Source organism: Xiphophorus hellerii, chromosome 10, assembly GCF_003331165.1.
Source record: "Xiphophorus hellerii strain 12219 chromosome 10, Xiphophorus_hellerii-4.1, whole genome shotgun sequence".
Classification (NCBI taxonomy): Eukaryota; Metazoa; Chordata; class Actinopteri; order Cyprinodontiformes; family Poeciliidae; genus Xiphophorus; species Xiphophorus hellerii.
The window spans coordinates 13,693,321-13,715,040 of record NC_045681.1 but is presented as its reverse complement, the minus strand read 5'-3'; the positions used below and the strand labels follow the sequence as shown (position 1 = coordinate 13,715,040).

Below are 21,720 nucleotides of genomic sequence, written 5' to 3'. Positions count from 1 at the left end.
GACACAAGGCAGGATGCATTCATGCTTTTTACATTAGATTCTGACTCTACAAATTGAATGTAGCAGCGGGAATTAAGGCTAATCGGCCTAGGCTGTGCTTTTCCAATCTGTTATTGTCCAAATGAGTTGCATTTGTCGAAAAGTAGATCCCCTAAGGTCCTCAAGCTCTCAATATTAAAACACCTTAAAGTTGAAAAATCTTATTGTAGCTTTATCAACATCTGAAGCCTTAAATCCATATTAATAATTAAAGCAGCAAGAATAATCAAATGATTCAACTGTCTAGCTCTCTCAATCAGAAAACAAACAAAGTCTGTGTGGGTGACTCAGAGGGACTCCAGACTCCAGCTGGAAGCTTATAAAACCCCCATCAAGGTCTTTACGCTTCCATGCACTGCATGACAGCAGAATGTTGGAGATGACGCCATGCTCACGTATAACAATAAGTCAAAATGTCACCTTCTGTGGGCGGCATTTGCTACAATCAGAATATCACTAGAAAATCTAGCTGCCTGGAACTAAAACTTTAAGATTTAAGCAGCTTTAAACTTTTTAAGATTTCTATATTGATGTGTTTGTAACATCACTATTTTTTGTTTAATTAAGAAAGTCATTAAAAAAATCATGTTTCATTGCATACATAACTAAATCAATGTTATTCTTCAACTAACAGACCCTATGACATCCATAGAGTCTGTACAGCAGTTAAAGGTGAATCAGCTCTCCCTTCACCGCATTTGACCAAATGACAACTTGCCTCTTGGTGCCCGCCGTGCTTCAAGTCCTCAAAGACCCGTCTGCTCTCGAGTGGCATTGAGGACCAGCTTGTGCTCAGACTCAAACACCTCGGCTTTCTCATCTTTTAATTAATTCAACTCAGCGCCATATCCGGCACAGCTCGACGGCATCAGCCTGAGCGTAGTGCTGGCGTCACATGCTGGAACACCTCCCATGGCAGAGGTGAGAGGAGCAGCGATGGCAGAGCAATGCACCAGAGAGCGAACTGCAGTGGGGCTGAAGGATGCCGCACACTGATCATCCACAGTGGCTCCCCAACACACCGCGGCCCATCAGTGACTTCTTCTCTACGCAGCTCCTGATTGGCTGCAGGGAGGCAGAGCGGTGGACTGTTGAGAACTTACTATTCAAGGCTCTGATTGAATAAAAATGAAATGAAGGCGCTGACCTTTTAGGAGAATCATTGAGTTTCTGATTTAATCCCCTCTGGTGATGTGACGACTCTCGAGAGGGGCTTCAAATGCTTGAAGGGTCGACTTATGAAACTGATTCTTAAGGCTGGTATGAAACAGAGTGTTTATTTATATTTCACCATTTATGTTAATTTCGGTTTTTCTCTCCAGTTGTCTTTGTGGTGTTTTTCAAGAAAAAAAAACAGGTCCTTGTATTAAGTACCGCAAGTTAAAAAAAAAAAGCCCACATTTGAAGATCGTACCCTTTTTAAGATTAAAAGAATCAGAATTATTTCTGTTTGCTAAATCTCTGAAAAGTAAGCGATATTTTCCAATACTTTCTATAGAGTGAACAATTTACATACCTTTATTTTGTATCTGGTAGAATTCTATTTTAAGCTGTATGACTTTTCAGGTTTTATTTCACAAGCTACTCACAACACTTTACTGGACTTTTTGCCCCTTCCTCTCAACAAAACTGGGTTTACTGAACCAAGCTTTCATAGGCCACGTTGCTTCTTGTCTTCTCTTAAATTTTTATAGGGTTTAAAAGACCTATTTTTGTCTAAACTTTAACTTTTTGAGTGACCTCTAAATTGTCTCTTTGCTTGTATTTGCATCTACTTTGTGAATTTCTGTAGTCCCCCCTCTTTAAAACACCCTTACATCATGTTGCTACCACCAACATACTTCATATTTGGGATGATATACTTCATCTTGAAGGTTTAAAAGATAATCCCTTAAAATTTAGGATAACACCGCACAACATGTCTTCAAAAATTAATACCTTTGTCTCTGAGTGCATTTTGAAGTTCTAAACTGGCATTTTATGTTGCTTTTGGAGTCATGGCGTATTCCTCTCTGAGTGGCCCATGGAGGGATGGCTAGCACCCTTTGACCAACACCAGTCAACATCTTCACTTAGTCTCATGCTTTTGTTGTGAGGTGATTTTTGGATTTCTCACCACAAAATCTTATTCTCTAGATCAATACATACACTGTGCATTCAAAGCACAGAAAAAAATTTACTCAATAGCTTTAGTTTTGACAGTTATAATAAAAATTGTAAGTTTGTAAGGGTTATATTCATCATACTAGTCATGACAGAAGTTGACATTGTGGTAGTCTTTCCTGCTCACTCCCTCTGCAGTAACCATCTTGCTTTGGTTGTCAGTGCAGCACGCTAATCTAAAATACAGAAGTCAGCCTCGCTGAAAATCCGGTCGTGTCACAGTTTTGTTTATATCCCAGAGCTGTGAGACGGTCAGAGATGGCAGATTATTCACTGCACCCTCACCGTAGCGTCCAGAACGATCACGAATAACAGCATTTTAATGTTGTGTTTATTTTCAGCAGCAACTGTTCCTGTGATTCAGCTTGAGGTTAACAGATTTTAGGAGCGGCTGCTGAGACTAAAAGTGAGACAACCTAGTGAGAAATAAGGTGGTGAGATCACTTGACCAATCAGAAGCACTCCATGCCCAACTCTGAATGATCAGGATGACATCAGTAGTACTTCTTCCCTCTCTTTGCTGTTTTACGGGTAATTGATCCAACTCTAATCTTTGTGTTTTGCCTGTTTCCTGGAGGGTTAATACAGGGGATCAGGCAAAGAGCCCCTTAAAGTCTCTAGCTTGTGGAAAAAGTTCCACAGTTAATACAACTAAAATAAAAGTCTCACTTTAAAACAAATACAACAAAACATATTGCTAAAATACTTATATTCTCATGAGATGTTTACAGTACCATATATATACAGTATATACGTACAGTATATATACAGTATATACGTACAGTATATATACAGTATATATATATATATGCATACATCTCTGTTTTATGATGTGTTGCCATTGTTAGGCACAAAGACAGAAAACTAGATCCAAAGCACTTAAAGGCCCAAAAAGACCACTGAAAAGGTTTTTCAAAACTGAGATGAGTCATATAAAGAAATCTGGCTCTTTATATGGAAATAAATTAATTGTGTTTGAAAACTTTGACACAATGTAATTTTCTCGCATTAAAAAAACAACACTGGAGAGAAGGGAAATGAGTATTCTTGGTTTGCACTGGTTATTATGGGTTATAGTAATGGAATATTTTTTTCCACCACAGAAGACTCTAAATGTTGTAATAGTGAATCATCTGTGAAGAACTATAATCACACTCTATCTAGCCGTAATATAATTTCATGCTGTCTGGAAGATACCAAGTAAGTTAGCAACTACTGGAAACCTGTATGGACTGTGCAGTGGCTACACTTTTTTAATTGTTTCCAAAGATCTGCTGATGTAATGTATTAGAGACAATAAATTTCCTGTATGTTTTCCTATGCAATACATACACATTTGCATTGTTGCGTGTTTCATATTATACCGGCTCTTAATGTGTTTTTTTGTTTTTTTTTTATCCAGTGTTGTCTAATATAAATGAGTGCCTTGTTCTCGCAGTGATATCTCACCGCCTGATTGTTATGAGCTGTAATCACTGATTACTTATTTGTTCGCAGTCAAGTGTCGGGCTCACCAGAGATTATCACCCCAGATGATTGATTGGCTCTGTTCCACTCTCAAACATTTAAAGGGAATTATTTCTACGTCTATCTGCAGATTACACTGCTCCTCTCTAATTAATGGTTGCAATCAATACAATTACAGTCTCCCCGTGGATTTTCATATAAAAGTGGGGAAAAAAACTGCATTAGAACCAGACCAAAGCTATGATCAATATTTCTCATACTTTTAATTTGCAGTCTTGTCAGTTGTGTGTTGGAAATTTAAAGTCTATGTTTTAAATTTTTAAAGATGTATCTTGTCTGAGTCACAGAGTAATATTTACCGTGGCAAGAACCTGGTATTCACTGATGTGGGCATCCAAATATTCGTCAGAAGGGTCAGGATTAACAGAGCACAGTGTACAGTACTGCTGAGTCAGATCTGATCACTATGTGGGTGGTCCTGCAGAACAGTGAACCAGGGTAAATTATCTACTTCTGATGAATGCTACATTTTTGAGTCAGTAGCTTTAATTGGTACTATTTTGGATTTTCCAAATCGAGATGACAGAAAAGTTTGCTCTAAAATCTTTTTAAAGACTTATTTTCCTTTGTGCAGATAAAAATCAAGTGTAAACAAGCCTGTTATCTCTCTGAGTCCTAGAGTTTGTTTTTGGAGTACCTGGAAAGACCACATAAATGAGTATCATCTTCATAAATAGTTAAAGATTTATATTTCTAACATATTAGTGCATAAATCAGCTTTTCCATTGTTTTTCAGTACAAATAACTCACTTTTTTCGAACAAAAATTCCTTTGATTGCAGTAGATTTTTGTCTTCCATCAGCACAAAATGGCTGAAAATCATTTTAATCAAAAATGGCTCTCTAGACATTCCTCCTGTGTTTTTATATCCAATGATTAGCTTTAGCTCTGCCTGTTTTTCTTTCATTATGTCTGAGCCAAATGAACTAGAGTTATAAAGCTGCAGCTGTAGTTTCAATTGTACAATTATTTTAATTTCTATTTCGTCTACCATATGTGTGGATTAAGTGACTTGAAAGGCCAAATCATATGTTGTGGGTAAACTAACTGCGAACAGATTTTTATTTTTTTTTTGGTTGGGTAGTTTTGCGGTGTCAAAGCGTTCCCTCAACAGAATGTTTTGATGATTACATTGCTGCAATGTAGTTACACCCCCTTTTATACATATAAACATGGACTGAATGTGTGGATAAAAGGCATACTTGCATAAATTAGCGGGAGAGGAAATTATCTCTGAGGTGTTTGAGAGTCCTCTGGTCATGTATCACTTGGCTCACTTGCTCCTAAGCCACAGTGACCCTTGTCCAGGCGCCTTGATAGATGTTTCCACCTAATGTAGTCGGGAGTAGAAGGTTTTACTGCTGTTCTTCTCCTTAAACTCTTGGCTTTTAGTACAATGGTTTCACATGTTTATAGAGTGCATGCAAAACTTTGTGTTTGCTCTGTGGCTCTAAGGTCCCTTTTCCCCCTCATTAGTTATTTTTATAGCACATTAAAACAACAGATGTTGACCAAAGTGCTGTACAATTCAATGAAATACAGCAAGATGACAACAAGAACAAGAAAAAAATACATATAAAAGTAAGGTTAAAGCACAAATGCAAATATACTCCATACCTGTCATGGTAAAAGAAACTCAAACTCTATTTGAGCCAAATGCCAAAGAATAAAAATAGGTCATTTATTCCAGTACTGGGATTAAGGAGCACTTGTGTGCATAGAGGAAGCATCTAGGATTGTGTCTGAAGTTCAGCATCTGTTGTGTCTATGCAAAGGATAAACAAGAGCAAAAGGCCTGAACCTTGGTTGGCGTGTAAAGTGATGTTAGGAATTGATGATATCTTAATGAGTCATATGACCATGCTTATGGTGTTGGGAACCATGAGGTGAACCCTATTATGTTCTCTAAGAAGCAAGTTTCATTTAGAGAGTCAACCCTTTTCACCTTTTAAAAATAAAAAATGTCCTGCATTGTTGAAATGTATATATATTTCACCCCTCAATTAGAGAGAAAAATATCATTTGAAACTGTTTGTAGTTAGTACGTACAGGTCAAAACATTTTGTACTGACATTGTATATAATATGACTGAATATGACTCCATATGTGCAAAGGTCTCTGTATCGTTGTTCTGACTTTCTCTTATTCTGAATATTCTCTAAATCCATCCAGCAGTATACTATGTCAGAGGATGTTATGATCTTTTCCCACACAATGTATTTTTGACACATACCCTGACATCTGGGACACCTCGCTCTCTCCCTGCGTCCCTGGCCGGTCTCGTTGTTTTAGGAGGCATTTGTGTCCTCTGCGACACTTTTGCAATGAACATTGACATTTTTGACATCTCCATCTCCACGCCTCCTTAGGCCAGCGCCGCACCTCGAGAAAATTGCTCTTCAATTATTGACATTATTTCCCTCTTTTGACAGTGACTGCCACTGTAGAATCATTTGTTCCGCTGAAAGAAAATGTGACATTTGCAGCTCCATTGTAGCAAGGTTAAGAGGAAAGAGGAGTGAAATCTAAGTAGGATGCCCTCAGGAGTAGCTGTATAAAACTGGCGATAAAACACTTAGGTTGTAGACACTAGACAATCTGAACAGCTGAGAGATAAAATGTACTGAAATGCAAATATCACTTTTTTTTTTACTATCTTTAAAATATTGAAGGACTTTTTGTTTTATCTAAAAGGCACAACAGACTTGTTTGTTTTAGATTTACAGCACAAGTGATGAAATTATGAATCCACCATACTGGAACATCTGTTTGTTTCAGCTGAGAGTTGTCTGTTAAAGTATAAACAAATCAATGTCAAACATTTGAATATATATATTTTTATTCATTAGAGAATAAAATAATTAAATATGAAAAATCTTTGTCTATGCACTTTGATTTTGTACAATCCCTTGTCTTTGTTGTAATCTTGGTCTCAGACCAATTAATTTATGATTTAAATCCTTATGAATAAACTTTTTTTTTCTTTGGCAGTTTGAACTCAACTTGGCATTTGCTGCTTAGCAAAATTGCTCTTACCTTTTATTTATGACATATAGAATTTCTAGATCTCATTTTACATTTGAGAATACATGAAGATTAGATGCCCTGTTTATGATTCTCGCTATGACTGCAACATGCATGTCAACTGTTGCAATATGTTGATTCTTTATTCAACAGCAAACAAATCTTGATTCTGAAAATGCAGATATGTTGCACTATGTTCATGCTAGAGTTAAATTCCTGCAAGTTCTCCCTCTACATGGATTTTCTTTATTTCCTTCTGTGTAAAGAGTTTTTAAAAAATAAGTAATAAGTTCAAACATGCAATAAGTTCAAGCAATAATTTCAAACATGTAGTCTAAAACTGAACAGTGAATTAGTTACTGTTGTAGTTTTCTGTAAAGTTATCTTACAAGTAAAGCAGAGTGACATACAGTAGATGGCCAACACAAAGATAATAGTGTTTATCGTTTTTATTATTATTATTCAAATAAATAAAAAAAAGCCAAATAAGTCAAACTTCCTGATTTGACTGACTGATATTGCTGATTTCTTAATTTACGTTGTTTCTAATAGTTAAGTTGAAGATGCCTGTCTTAGTGAAATCGGTTGCATACTGTGTACCTCACATGCTCCTGTGTCTCAGTTGCATTGTATTTAATTTGTGGTACATTGTTGGAGCTTGACCTTTAACTGTGGAACCTCTTTAAGGCTCGTTGGTAACATTTTCAGGGTTCTGGAGATGTCACTCTGGGGGAATAACTGTCATTAAACGGGATTAATAAAACAGAACTGCAGCCACACAGCCATACCGGTGTTAACTTTCAACAAAAGCGAGGGCAGTGCTCAATAAAGTGGCCACCCCCAGAAGATTTGAACCTCTAAGTAGCCATAAAACATGGCTGCAGCTGTTCAAATAGACTTTCAAGGGTGAAACAAGGACAGAGAAGATGTTTGAGCCCAAGAGGAAGCTCGAGTGAGTGTATTGAAATCCTTCGTTCTTGTTTTGTTTTGTTTTTTTTGTTTTGTTTTGTTTTTTTCTGCTCCTGATCCGATCTGTCCCCAAAGCTCCGTTCCTGAACAAGAAAACCGTGTCCCTTTAATAATGCCCTCCCCCTTTTTTATGCCATTTTCTTCCCTGCCTCAGCACCCACCCTTCTCCTCCCCCTCCTTTTTGCTCTGTGGTTGCTATGAGAACAGCAGCACTGCACCATTCATCTGCTGGAGACCTGGGCTCCTGCTCCCGTAGAGAGAGTGCACCCCTCACATCCATACATAACACAGTGAGCGCTAATGCAGTCACACAGCCATACGGGGAGCTCACCTTTCTCTAGAAACGCAGGAAATTTCACTTGTTGTTTTTCTTTCTTTTTTTTAACCTCAGATTTGTTTAGCAGTAGTGAAGATTTTTGTCACTTGACAGCTTTGGTACATGCTCCGCTAGCGGAGTTGTCACCTCCATGCCTCCCTCGTTCCCCAGTGGCACGGTGACTGCTGCACTTTTCCTTTCTCCTCATCCTTTCTTCCTTCCCTCCTCCTTCTCCTCCTCTCGCGCCTCTCGTCACTGCCAAAGCTGCCCGGCTCCGTATCATTTCCTGCGCCTGAACTGAGCGGGCAGCATCGCCACTGAAACCTGTGGAGATTTCTTCAGAGGGGAGACGTGGAAGCGAGAGGGAGAGTTTCCTCTCCCCTTTCTACTCATCCCCCACGCTGCCTCACAGCAGCTGCTTTTTTTTTTCTCCTTCCGATCTCTTCCATCATTTCTCCCCTACATTTTTGATGAACTGGTCATCGCTCGGGGAGGAAGGATTGCTCGTGCCGCTGGAAGGAGGGGACCTGGTGCCGTACTCGAGCCTTCAGGAATGCGAGGTCTGGTTTGAAAATGGTGAGCCCGGCCACACCCTCCTTCGCTTGATTCATTCCTCCATATGTGCCTGCAAATCCCCCACCCTCACCCCTCTCTCCCCGCCCTCCCGTCTCTCCTCCCTCCCTGTCCACCAGCCCCTCTTTCACCTGCTGCTCCACCTTTGCTCAGCCAGTCTGTCTGCTGTCTTAGCTCACAGCTGGAGCATCTGTGCCGACCGCTGGTTCGAGTGACGCTTGTGCAGACTTGGGGCTAATGGGAGGAGAGTAAGAAAAGTAATTTTGCTCCGTGAATTGATGCATCTGTCAAAGGGCTGAACTAATCACAGTGTGGGCTCGAGGGCCTGTGAATCAACCAGAGTGTGATAATGTAAGTGTTTTTTTGTTTTTTTTTTCGTGGCAAGCTGGTCTGTTTCATGCGTCAGCGTGGGCGAGCATTCAATTGTCTTTCAGCGTGTGTATGTATATGTCTGTTGAATCGTGTGAGTGTGTGTCTAAGCACAAGCTGTGGGCAGCTAATGGTGCTTGCTCCTACTGATGTGCGTCTCACTTTTTCTTCTAGAGAGCAGCGTCATTTGTAGCATATGGTTGCGTAAACGCGTTGAAGTTGGTGGGGAGTTGTTTCCTCCATGTCGCTCTGCAGTCGGCAGCAGCTTGTTGTGGCACACCGGAGTCACCCCTGTCGTTATGCTGGGACGCGGTTCCTCCTTCTAGCTCCGGTGCTGCAGGCATCCCTGCCTCCCTGCCTGGTCCCGGGGGGCTGTTAGCTCATCTGTGAACAGAACAGAATGTCTCAATAACACTGTCTGCCAGAAAAACACCTCATCAGCAGCTGCTATTGCCGGTCTCAGGTGAATGCCTTTTGATGAGGCGCCTTCAGCCGGTTTTCACACCACTTAGTACCACCACCTGGAGAGGGCTTTGATGAGCTTACTTTGTCAGCTGTCATTCAAAATGCAGAAGGCAATGATGCTAGGAATATTAAGATGAGTGCTGCTAAAAAGCCATGTTTATTGAGTCAGTGGTGGGTGAAGGTTTCCTCGCATTAGGATTCCTCATGGCATGGTTGAGCCTGATGGAGCCGGGCTGGGAAACGGACAGCATCTGCTCTCAGATCCAGTATTGCTTTTTGGTGGTTGAATATCATTGATGGACAGAGTCAGCGTTGTCTCATCCATTGATTTATTTACCACTTTAAGTACACAATCCATTAAAATATTACATCTTGAAACAGTAAACTCCCTAAGGATATGTTAGCTCATTGTGTAAATTTTCCAACAAAACATTTAGTTTTTCTAATTTCTAGCTTGTAATAAGTTAATGAGATTTCAAAACTATGATTAGGAGCAAAGATGAGACAAACACTGAACTGTTTGTGTCTACAATGTTTAGAATCACGTTTTGACAGCATCAGTCTGTTGGGTTGTTTTGCTGTCAGAACAACTGGTGCATTGCACAAACTAGATAGAATAATAAAGATGGGAGACAACCTCCTAGTTCTTAGCTTCACCTCAAATCAACAGCTTTGATAAAACATGGACATAACTCTGATGGTGAAAAACATTCAGTGAAAAGGATCCTCAAGAGGAGATGGCTCAGCCCTGAACCACCAACTGAATACTGGATAAATGTTGTACAAGAGATTATACAATGGAAAAACTAAAAGTGCTGAGAGATACTTTCTACATCCCACACCCCTAATTTCCAATGTTTTTGAAACAAAAAGTCAAAAACTGTGAAAGCAAACTGTGAAAGCAATGTAAATATTCCAACTAATGTAATATTCCATATGCTTTCCCAATGAAAGATTTAATAAGAAAAAGAACTTGGACTCGACTGAATGTTCTAACAGAAGAATGATCCCAGACACACCAGGCCTGCTTTTGGTATGCATGATTAAAACATACTGACATTAAGTTTTTGGAAAGCCCTCAACTCAATAACAAGTGTGAAATCAGATTTTACACTTGTCGTTTAGAATGTGGTCTCTTAGCTTAAACAAACGGCTAAAACGTTAAGGTGCTGAGGTTATACTGTCTTGCTACTTAGGTTTTTTTTCCCCATAATTACTTTCTTTTGTACATTTTAAATCCCATGTAGGCTATAGTCTGTGCCCTTCATGTCATATTTATCCATATGACAATTTGAACAGCTTTGAACAGTTCTTGTCAAAATTTACACCCACTTCTGTGAGTTAAAAAGCCACGCATCCTTGATAGCAAGTCAGGTTCATATTGATTTCCATAATTGCTCAATATCTTTCTCGTGTCATCCTCTGAGCTTGTGTCAAATAAAAGTATCAATCGCCAAAGACAAGTCTTGACAAATCAAAGGCAGACAGAAGGTTAATGTCAAATTTTCACTGTGTGATGTTTTTGAAATGGAGTATTATACTGTGCCTGTGTGGCTTTCAGATTCCTGATGCAGCTTCTGACCGCCTTTAACACTTGATTGCAGTGTTGATTACAGAAGCGGTCGTCATAGGCGGGTGGACACTGTCTCGCTTTGCCTGACAGCCTGGTCATATATCAGGCGTTGACAGCACTACTGTCTCCCCCTCCCCAAATGCATCACTTTGTTACTGACTGTGAAACGTTAGGAGGGGAATTTAATTAAGTTGCATACGAGCCATGTGTTGTTGTAGCCTTTCGGTCACTCGTACTGAGTTTAATAACACTAATGAAAATCCTTTAAATTACTTTGCAGACAGACAGAAATGCTCTTTTTTATTATTTGGATTCATTAGTTTAGAGATGCTGTATGTTTTAGGCTGTTCTACTGGAGGGTGAACCTTTGCAACCTCTAACCATTCTGTTTTTATTATTCATATATTTGATTCCAGCTTCACTATCCCTCCTGACAAACTTCCTCATTTACATGTTCTACCATGGAGGTGGTATTTTCAGTGCTAGTTTTCTGCCACAGATATTTTGCAAGACCAAAGAGAAAGTTTTGGGCCCCTCTGACCAGTTCAACATTCTTTATGTGTTTGCTGTGTCACCTACAACATGATTATGGTATGACGATATTGGAACAATATTTTTCTTGAAGGTCATCCAGCGGCCCGTTGGCAGGGAATTTGAAAATATCACTTGATAATTATGTGTCATTGGAAGACTGGAAGATTAAAATCTGAACACCAGCTTAAAAAATGCAAACATAAAAAAAAAGAATAAATAAGCAATGTGAAGCCTGGTGTATTATAAGCCTGGTGGCCCACCAGGCTTATAATACACTTGGGGAAACCCTGGAATTCCAGACAATTACATTGTATGATTTTTAAATAAGTATTTTTAATCTTATTGCATCAAACAAGTATTTCAAATAACTGTTGTAGTTTTTCTACAAACTTTGTTCACGATTAGAGAGTTCAGACATTTCTGGAAGTTCCTTACGGGGTTTGAAGACACTGCAGCAGAGTTTTCGTCCCACTCCACCATGAAGATCTTCTTCAGATCATTCATGTTTCAGGGCTGTTGCTGGGCAACGCAAAGTTTTAACTTCCTACAAGCATTTTCTTTCATGTTCAGGTCTGGGGAACGGCTAGGCCACTCCACGACTGTAAAATACTTCTTGCAAAGTTTTTTTTGATTTACCTTGAAAGTTTGTTTTGGGCCATTGTGATGCTAGAATATTCGGCCATGATCCATCTTCAGTACTCTGACTGAGGGAAGGAGATTGTTATTACAAAATCTCGCCATACATGGTTTCATCTGTCCTCTCTTTAATATAGTGTGATCATTTTGTCCCCTTTGCAGAAAAGCATCATATAGCACGATGTTCACACTTGCAAGCTTTAAGGTTGGGATAATGTTTTTATGATTTTATTAATCCTTTTAGAGTATTTTTTTCTTTATCATTATTCTATTATGTCTTAGGTAAAATCACAATAAAATTCATTGTCATTTGTGATTTGAATATGACAAATATAAAAATGCTTAGTTCTTTATTTTATTAACACGACCAACGTTAATTCAGACTTAGTAATTTCTTCAGATCACCACATTTAGAGTTGCATCAAAATACACAAATTTTACTTACACTAACATCTAACTGTAAAATTGTCATTTATTCTGTGTGTTTTAAATTTGAATACTTGAATAACTTTCCCTGAAGGTTTTTTTTTTTTTTTGCCTAAATATTTTTTTTTTCTGGATATTTAGATTTTCTTTCTGGGAACATGAAAAGGCTGTGGAGTGGAGAAGAGAAACCCGCAGTGTGCTATTATTAGCAATGATAAGAATTTGCTTACAAAACAGAGCAGTGGGTTACATATACCACCTCAGTGCTTTCTGCGAATCCTGCTGGTGGGGAGCTGAGCAAACATTTCCCAGCGAGATACGGTCTCATAATGTTGTGTTTCCATGTAAATCCAACCAATTGCAGACCATTTCACCAAGATGGCATGATGACACCGTCCTCAGCGTTAACATTACATTGTTCGTCTGTCCGTTGTTGACGTACTGACTCGGTCACTGCAGGGTCTGCTTTGAGGCGTTTGTTGGCGTCATGGTCCAAAGGGTTTCATAGTGGCAGCAGATGATTAGTTTTTATCAGACGTTAAAGATTTTTCATGGCCTCTGATGCTTTTTGTTTTGTGTTGCACAGATTCTCAAAAGCCTCTTAATCAGAGCAGCTGGAAATCAAAAGCCAGTATCAGCAAAGCACGTCTCTGTTTGCCGTTTTGTTTTTATTTTAAGAAAGTTCTTAATTAAATAACATCAGGCTGAACTAAACATCCTGCTCATGCTAATTTTCTCAATGACAAAGGGTGGAGTTCTCTAGTGGCATGTTATAAATATCTCCTCAAGGGGGTGAACTCCAGCTGGAATAAAGGTCACAGCAGCGCTGCTATTATTAGACCACCTTATCAAGTGGCTTCCTCGCCAATTATGATACTCTCCTAAAGCGATTTCACGGGTAACTTTACAGCTCGCAGCCATATTCAAGAGTTTTCTCGTTGAGGGCTTTGAGAGGGAACGTTCACGGTCACTCTTGTGCGTCAACCCCTTCCGCGCTGACAGAGGGAATCCATAAGGAAGGAAAGTTAACAGCGTCAGAAATGCTCTGCGTTAACAATAGCCGCTGTGCTTTTACAGCTGAGTCACGAAGCCACGCCGCATCGCAGATGAAGCGTTCGCAAATTAGACTGGACAGATGCTTAGAAAGCCCGCAGTAGGGACATTACTGGAATATAGGCGAAACTAAACCAAAACAGAAATTAGTACAAAGAGGTGTGGTGAATCTGTGCAACATAAGATGTATTAAAATATTTTAATAAAAACAATGCCAAGTTGAAGGTTTATGTTTAAACATTGGAAAAGGCAGAGGTTTTTCATCATTTTAATACTCTTTAAAAATGATGAAACACTTGAGATAAAAACTTTAACCGAAAGCCTGCTATAAAATCCAGAAAACAGACACATCCTCAGCTTCTAGCCGCTTTTCTTCCTGCATTTTCCTGTATTTGGTTCCATTCATCCACCTATCCATCAACCTGAGGAGATCCTCTAACCCTGCTGGAGAAATGCCTCCCCTGAGTGTGATGCTGCCATCACTTTGGGGATGGTGTGTTTAGTTTGATTTATAGAGTTCATTTTCCTCCAAACGGAGCTCTGCATCGAGTCAGAAAATCAGACAAAATATTTATCCCTTTTCTTCCACTTCACAATTCCGCACATTTGTATTGGTCTAAATCCCAACAAAACGTAATAAAGGTTGAGTTTGTAACATGTGATGGGAGATCATCTGTCTCTCATCTATGTAAAGCAAATGCAATTTATTTTTTTTTAACAAAGCTGGTCTATTTCCAAATATTTACTTTATGTAAATGAAGTGTTTATGATTATAAACTGCTTCTTGGATCAGAAATACCTTTAGGATCACTTTGTTTTCTGCCACGGCTCTAATCCAGGCCCAGCTAAGACTACGTGAAATGGTAAATTAGCAGCTTTTTGTGTTTGGGAGAGCTCTCTTAATAAGCATTCTTAGAAATCATACCCACTCCGTAGCCCTCTTAAAATTCTGGCTGCGCCTCACCTTGCTCTGCTAATCCTCTCTCGGCTGTAATAACGGATCCGCATGTGCACGTGCGCAGACAGCCTCGCGCTCAGACACACTCACGCACACATGCATAAAATAGGAGGAAGAGGCATCTTGTCTAATGGACGTGCAGTCTGCGCTTACTGTCAGCGGCTTCTGTGTGCCTCAGCAACATCTGGTCTGCATTGTATTTGCTTGACAAGTCAACATGGACTGCACACAAACTCATATGTGGTCTCTGAGCCGGATTACTGATGAGCACACGGGGATCAAGTCTCTGGGTCAGATGTAAGGACTGGCTAACTGATCAACTCTCAAGTACTCCAGTTCTCGTCCTGTTGTGATTACAAGCCCTCCCGCTTCTGGTTTATACAGATACGGCGTCAAATGACTTGAAAAACAAAGTAAAATTTTGTTGTTTGTATAGTGACCTCTCTTTATGGTTAGTTGTTATTTTTCATGTTATTGGTCTATAATTAGTAAGATATGTACTTGTTTGTGTCACTGGTTCTCCCATCTGTTTTGGGATTTTGTCAATTTAAGTCACCTTCTCAATGTCCACGCCTATTTCAGCATTGTTTATCATACTATTTTGCACAGTATGAGCAGATTTCTGGCAAACTTTCCTCCTGCTCCTTGTGTTCTCTTAATTTACTGCTACACAACATTTAACATCACAAAAGCCTTCCCAAAAGTAAATATGCCTGTTGTCCGACCTTTTGTGTGCCTTGGATGTTTTCCCTCCTTACACAATCCAACCACAAATAGCAGTTTTTTTTTCCATCTCCCTCTGTATTTTTCCACTCTGTTTTCATCTGTTAACTATGCCAGTAGTTTTCTGAACATCTTTGAATGTCCTCTTCATCATCAACGCTTACAGACGATACTTCTGATTGGCTGCAGAAGACACATCAGTGTAAGGGCCCAGGGTGATTTCTCATAGTGTAACAACCTTGACAAAAAATATCACAGTACAACAATACTTGAACTATAGTTTCTGCCAGCATTCTGTAAATGGAAACCAACACTTACTCCTGCTTTCTACTGATGCTAAATGAATGTAAAAGCTTGATTATTCAACTTAATTTGACCTATATCATGTATCAATTATTATTTTGGCTCTGTTTACAAGAAATGTTAGTTTCAGATCATTTCAGAGAAATTTCCTTAGGAGCAATATTAAAAGATTTTTTGTTTTGCTTATGACTATGAGTCAATCCTTAAGTACTTCTAGAGTACTAGTGTCACAAAATACTAGTATGCTAAAATTTTCTTTTTTACATATAAAGAACATTTTTCCAGTTGGGCAGCAGTGTACAGCAAAATGTTTTTTAGGTTGACAAGAAAAGTAACTGAGTCTATTGTGAGTTAGATTTTTTTTTGCCTTGCACATCAAATTACCACAGAATGCCTCTTTTAAGTAATAAACATGATATAATTCCATACTTCAAGATTGGCAACCAGAGCTTCGCAACATATCGCAGTGATTGGGTCTCTTTTGCAATGCAAATTACGGCTAAAATATGTTAGCAGTAACCTGATGTATTTGTTTTATTTGTGCAAATCCCTATAACAGACAATGTTGGACAGCATAATGGAGGGCGAATGCGAAAAACATCAGGAAAATGCTGACTAATTGTAATCAATATCATCATCATGCTACTGGTGTGGACCGACCTCACGATGTCACCGCATCATTCCAACCTTTCAACTAGTAAAGAGTAGCGAGTTGTGAAGTCAGGTGTAGGAATCACACAGCCTAGGAAACGCATCAGTTGATGGAACTAGTTGTCTTCATGATTTGTGCCGTTTATGTGAGGAATACAAAAGCCTGGTCCCGGAAAAGTCTGACATTTTGAAGAGGAAAATGTGCAGAAAATGTTTGAAACATTAGCATAAGCTTGACCTTTTCACATAGATAGAACAGTGATATGTTTTGTTTCACTTTAATCAAAACTTGCTAAATAATATTTTCATTGAAACAGCCTTAAATGCAATTTATAATGTAAAGAAACTGTCAGATCGTCCCTGTCTGACTCTGGGTAATAGCAGACTGGCTTGAACATAAAGGAGCAGAACCTCGGTCACTTAAGTCCTTAAAAGCCAAGCTGGTTGAATTGAGTTGAAAACAGGAAGAACTACTCCTGTAAATTGACTAAGATCAATCAAGACAAAGAGCTTCTTTGATTACATTTGAGCAAAGGCATCTCAGGCTTTTAGTGTCAATGAAGTTGGCCTCTCCATGCGTTACCATCACCTTCGAGAGGTGGACAACTCTCTCACCCCCCCGTTTTGTTTTTTTTCCCCTGTTCTCTGCTGTTGCCATAGCGACTGGAGCCGCGTGTTGGGTTTCTGCAAAGCTCTGCTTGGGTTTGCAGACAGCGATCCAATGTATGTCCTCACCCACATCATCACTGTGTGTATGTTAATGCATGCGTGTGTAGGCGCCAGCGTTTTTGTCTGAGTGGTCGTATGTAATGGAGACGGTGGCAGAAATGGTAATTTATTGCTGTAGAAGGACTCCTGCATATTAGAATATTTCCAGAAGAAGTGAGGAAATGTGCGTTGCATACTTTAGCTTCTTGTTCTAATTCAGAGCTCGTGATCCATTTATCGAATACATGACTCAACTGTCATACTCAAGAACACTGATTTTGTTTTATTTTCTGTGAATCACTTAATCAAAAGCTAATAGTCTCAGGAATAGATATCGACTTGGAAACATTTCACACAGAGTTTTGTTGTGACAGTTGTTTTTTTTTCTGCACCATTTCTTATCATAAGCTCACATGTGCACTTGCAACATGTCACATGCATATTCATATTCACACCCTCGCATGCATAGCGCGTAACAAATATCCATTTCACGGCCACGTGGATCTGCACATGCAAGACAAGATATATTTATTCATAAGCTCATTAGAGGAGTGGATTTGCCTGCTGCCATCCATCACACTGTCACCCTTCCTCAACCTGGCACGAGCTGACAACGGAGCTGCCGGAGAGGAGTCCATGGGATTTACTCCCCTGGAGCCAGTGATATAGGGAGGATTTACTCCAATAGAGTAGAGACTGAGTTTCTTCTTTGTAGAGGTGAGATCAGAGACACGGAAAACAAAGGACATGGTAATCTGCTGCTCACAAAAATGCATAATCCTGAGTGGCAAAAGCGTCTTTTAAAGTGTCAGATTGGCTGTTGCTACTGAAAGTGAAGCATTTGAAATTTTTTACAATTGTCTTTTGGGAGCGGGGGTTGTGTCACAAGAAAGCAATAGTTATTAATTGTTTCGAAGTTGATTAAAAAATGTTGTGAAATTTAAGAGAATTTTAAATTAAAAAAATATGTCCTTGCAGACTTCAGACCAGTATTGCTTTATTTAATAATGACGCAGGGCAAATATAGTGCCTTGAAAAAGCATTCACATACTCTGACTGGAAAGTAATAGAAATTCATTCATGGTTTTTAAAAAGTAAATAATTGTCTAAGACTTATTCTTGTATTCAATCCATCTATAATCTGACATCTGAGTCACCCAAGTGAACAGATTCCATCAGTTTTTCATTAAATCCCAGTATAAACGCAGGTGTTCGGGTTTGTTAGAGAACAAGTAGCATCATGGAGACAAAGGAACTTCGTCCACATTGTGACACATGGTATTGGCAGCATCATTCTGTGGGTTTTTCTTTTTTTAGATGGGACAATGAAGCTGGTCAGCGTTTATGTGAAAATAGATGGGGCTAATTTCAGGTCAATACTGGAGAAAAACCTGTTAGAAGTTGTAAAAGACTTCAAACCGGGTTAGAAATTCAGCTTCCACCGGACCAACGTTCCTAAAAATATAGCTACAATTTAATGGTTGAGAACAAAGCATATCCATGGGTTAGAATTGCCCAGTCAAAGTACGGATTTAGAGCCGAACCTTGAATGTGTGGCAAGACTTGGAAATTGCTGTTCACAGATGTTCCTTATACGATCTGGCTATTTTTGGCTATTTTTGACGAGAAGAATTGGCACCAATTTTATTCTGTAGATCAGTAAAGCTGGTAGAAGCATACCTCAGCTTGCAGTAAATTCTGGTTGTGTGAGTAATGCATCAGGGAGAGTAAAGGCACACCACATATGCATCGTATTTTTATTTGAACAATTGTACATTTGTAAAGTTGAAGTCTGAAGTTTTAATGTGGTTTTAAGCCAAAATATGGAGAAGTTAAAGTTCTTAATATGCAGCATAGGCACTGAATGCTTTTTACGTATTCTGTGCAAGCTTTTGGCTTAGGTTTGTGCTACTTTGGTGGCACTCTCTGTCTACAGTTAAAATGTATGTCCAACTGCTTAATTGCCAGAAGCACAAACTGAAGACAGAAACTTTGCTGAAAATAAATGGACAAATGGACACAGTCATTTTGTGACCAGAAACTGGAATTTCAAACCAAGAAGAATGTTTTTGAACCAATACAAAATAAAACCCTTCGACAACTTTAAACTTTAAAGACAAGTGGCAAGGCACATGTTGAACAAAAGAACAAAACCATCATTTAATAACCTTCATAGAAAGCTTATACAGGTGTTAAAACTGACACCCCTGTTTCTGATACTAGCCAAAGAAATCAGCATGTAAATCGGTTGGACAGGCAGAAACGTCAAGCCTTTTTCAAGTGACAGTCACTGTGATGGCAGTCGATCTGGCCATGAAAAACCTGGATTCCCTCTTCTTCTTCCGCTGGCTGTCAGCTGTACTTTTTCTGTGGCATCTGTGCTGGCTCACTTCCTGGATGTAGTCAATTAACAGACTTCTCTCCAGTCCATAGCTGCACAGTATTAACACTTCAAGAATGGCAGAGAATGCTTCTTCACATAGATCTGGAGAGTTCACTCGGCCAGAAATTACAGGCCTTAATTTCCCGGCCTGTAAATTAAGGCCGGGAATTTACAGATTCGTTAAGATTTCTAAGCGTTTAAGTTTTTGTAAGAAGAAGGAGTTATTTTTAACTTCTTAATTTGGTCTTAAAGTTTTACTGTGGGATGTTTCTTCTATTGAAGTTGGTTTAGATGGTTTCTGTCTTCAAATTTTTTAGTGGTTCTAATCTTGGTCTTAACTTTGTATTGGCCTGTAACTTGATTTATGTTTATTTCGCTATAAATATTTTAAGTAGCCACAATCATTTTTGCATCATCTCAATATAGTTTAAAGTTTCTGTCAATTAGAAATTTTTATATACCATATATTTTTTATTATTGCATTTTCAAATTTCAAACATTTTTGAGTAATCATGGATCACTTAAATGACCCCATATTTTCTCCTTCCAGAGTGCTGTAATTCTTAAATTTTAACTCGTGATGTTGGTATTTTCTTTGAAATCTTTATTGGTTTTTTTTGTTTTGTTTTTTTTTTGTAAATAATCTGTTTCTAAAATCTTGGTACGAGATACAATACCAGACACTCAGAGGCGTCTGCCTCAATGGGTCTGGGCTGTTTTTGCACCAAAAATGGAACCAATACACTACTAAACAGCTGCTTATATGTTTATGCATGAACAGTGTACATAATAAGGAAAAAGGCTGAAAAAATCAACTAAATGTAGCAGGTCTCATAGTAGAATGCAGTTGCAGGATGTTTTTTTTTTACCAGTTGAACATCATTATGCCAGCATCCTGATTGGAGGTTTTGTCACCTTGCTGATGTTTCTTGTGAGTACATCTGTGTCTATTCATGCCTCTTCAGAGCTTTTACTATGCCTGGAAGCTCTCTTGTTAAGATAAAATGAAGCATTCTTGGTAATGTCACCCAGTATAAATCTGACATATCTGGAAAGTTGAATTTGTAATGTCTTATAATGAGACAGTGGGAGTCTGCAGCCTTGCTTTAATAGAAAGGATGATGGTAATAATAGCGGCATTCAGTAATAATATTTATTTCTTGTAGAGCATGTACTCTGTGTGCATCAGTCTCTTCTGATTCAGCTTATATTTATAAAGAACGCCTGGCTCTCTATCCATTCACTACAGGCTGATACATTATCCTGACATTAAACATAACATGAAACCCAATTGTGAGTGTGGAGAAACTCATTCAAGTCGTGCAGTCATTGTTCATTGAGCATATGTTTAAGTTGCTGCTCATGGCTCTTTGCTCACTGCTGACTGGTTCAGCGCTGCGCTTCTCTGCCGGATTGCTTTGGACATGTGCGCTCACCCATAATGGTTAACAGTTGCAGGGTACAGTACATAATCTATCCTAAAACCCTTGTTTAACCAGATCAGTTGATTAAGAGTGAATTATGCTCAGTTGTTACCCATCTAAAACCTCCATGAGTACAGAGAGTAGAAAAGGTTGGAAATAAAAAAAAAGCCTCCCATCTAGGTTGGCCCCAATTCCAGAAAAAGAATCACAATTGACCTTTTCTCCTTCTTTGCAAATAGAATGAAAGTGTCATAGATTGCAAACTGTTTTAATAAATCTCAGTATTATCAAGTTTGGTCAATCTAAATCTTTTACATTTTGATGTCAAAGATCATCAAATGGAGGACAGATTAGTGGAAGTTGTTAACTGAATCTTCAGTGTTGTGTCTACTGTCTTACATTGCATTCAAATTGTCTTTTTTTTTGTCTATTTGCACAAATATAATAAATATTTAGCTTTAATGGTCTAATGGGCCATATCATCAATATACATCAATAGCCTATTTATGCCAAGTACCTCAATGTGTCACTATGGGGATGTTGTGTTGGGTGTGATGTGCATTGATGGTTTTCCCCCACACAGCGCATTTTGCATTTAGACTAGAGTAGAGTCTCTTTTCACAGCTTTTTTACTGTCATTTTCTGACTTTTTTAAGCCTGATGCCCAAGATGTTGTAACACAAATGATTTAAAACTAGTGAAGTACTCTTCAAGGAAAATTTAGCCCCAATAACGTATACTAGCAGCAATTGGATACTGGTGTAGGAATTTATTTTCTTGAGATAAGAAGCACTGTGACATTTTAGTACGGTACTTTGAGATCTTGTGACATTCATATTGAAAAAGTTTTAACAGACTGATCAAATGTTATTGGACAATTACCGGTGTATGTTTTGACCTCCT

At 38.8% G+C, this 21,720-nt stretch overlaps 1 protein-coding gene across 10 annotated transcripts in view; it reads left to right on the top strand.

Annotated features, from left to right (window-relative positions):
* The window catches only part of tanc2b (tetratricopeptide repeat, ankyrin repeat and coiled-coil containing 2b), a 156,530-nt gene that overhangs the window by 73,189 nt on the left and 61,621 nt on the right, over positions 1–21,720 (top strand). For 2 of the 10 annotated variants that reach the window (XM_032574564.1, XM_032574563.1), the window contains exon 1: positions 7,958–8,614. The exons of 6 other annotated variants lie outside the window; for them this stretch is intronic. In XM_032574564.1, the coding sequence (XP_032430455.1) occupies positions 8,509–8,614 (106 nt within the window). In that variant the 5' untranslated portion in view covers positions 7,958–8,508. Of the gene's footprint in view, positions 1–7,957; positions 8,615–8,797; positions 8,963–21,720 lie in introns of those variants that run through there. 2 more of the 10 variants (XM_032574569.1, XM_032574567.1) reach the window with 1 other exon arrangement.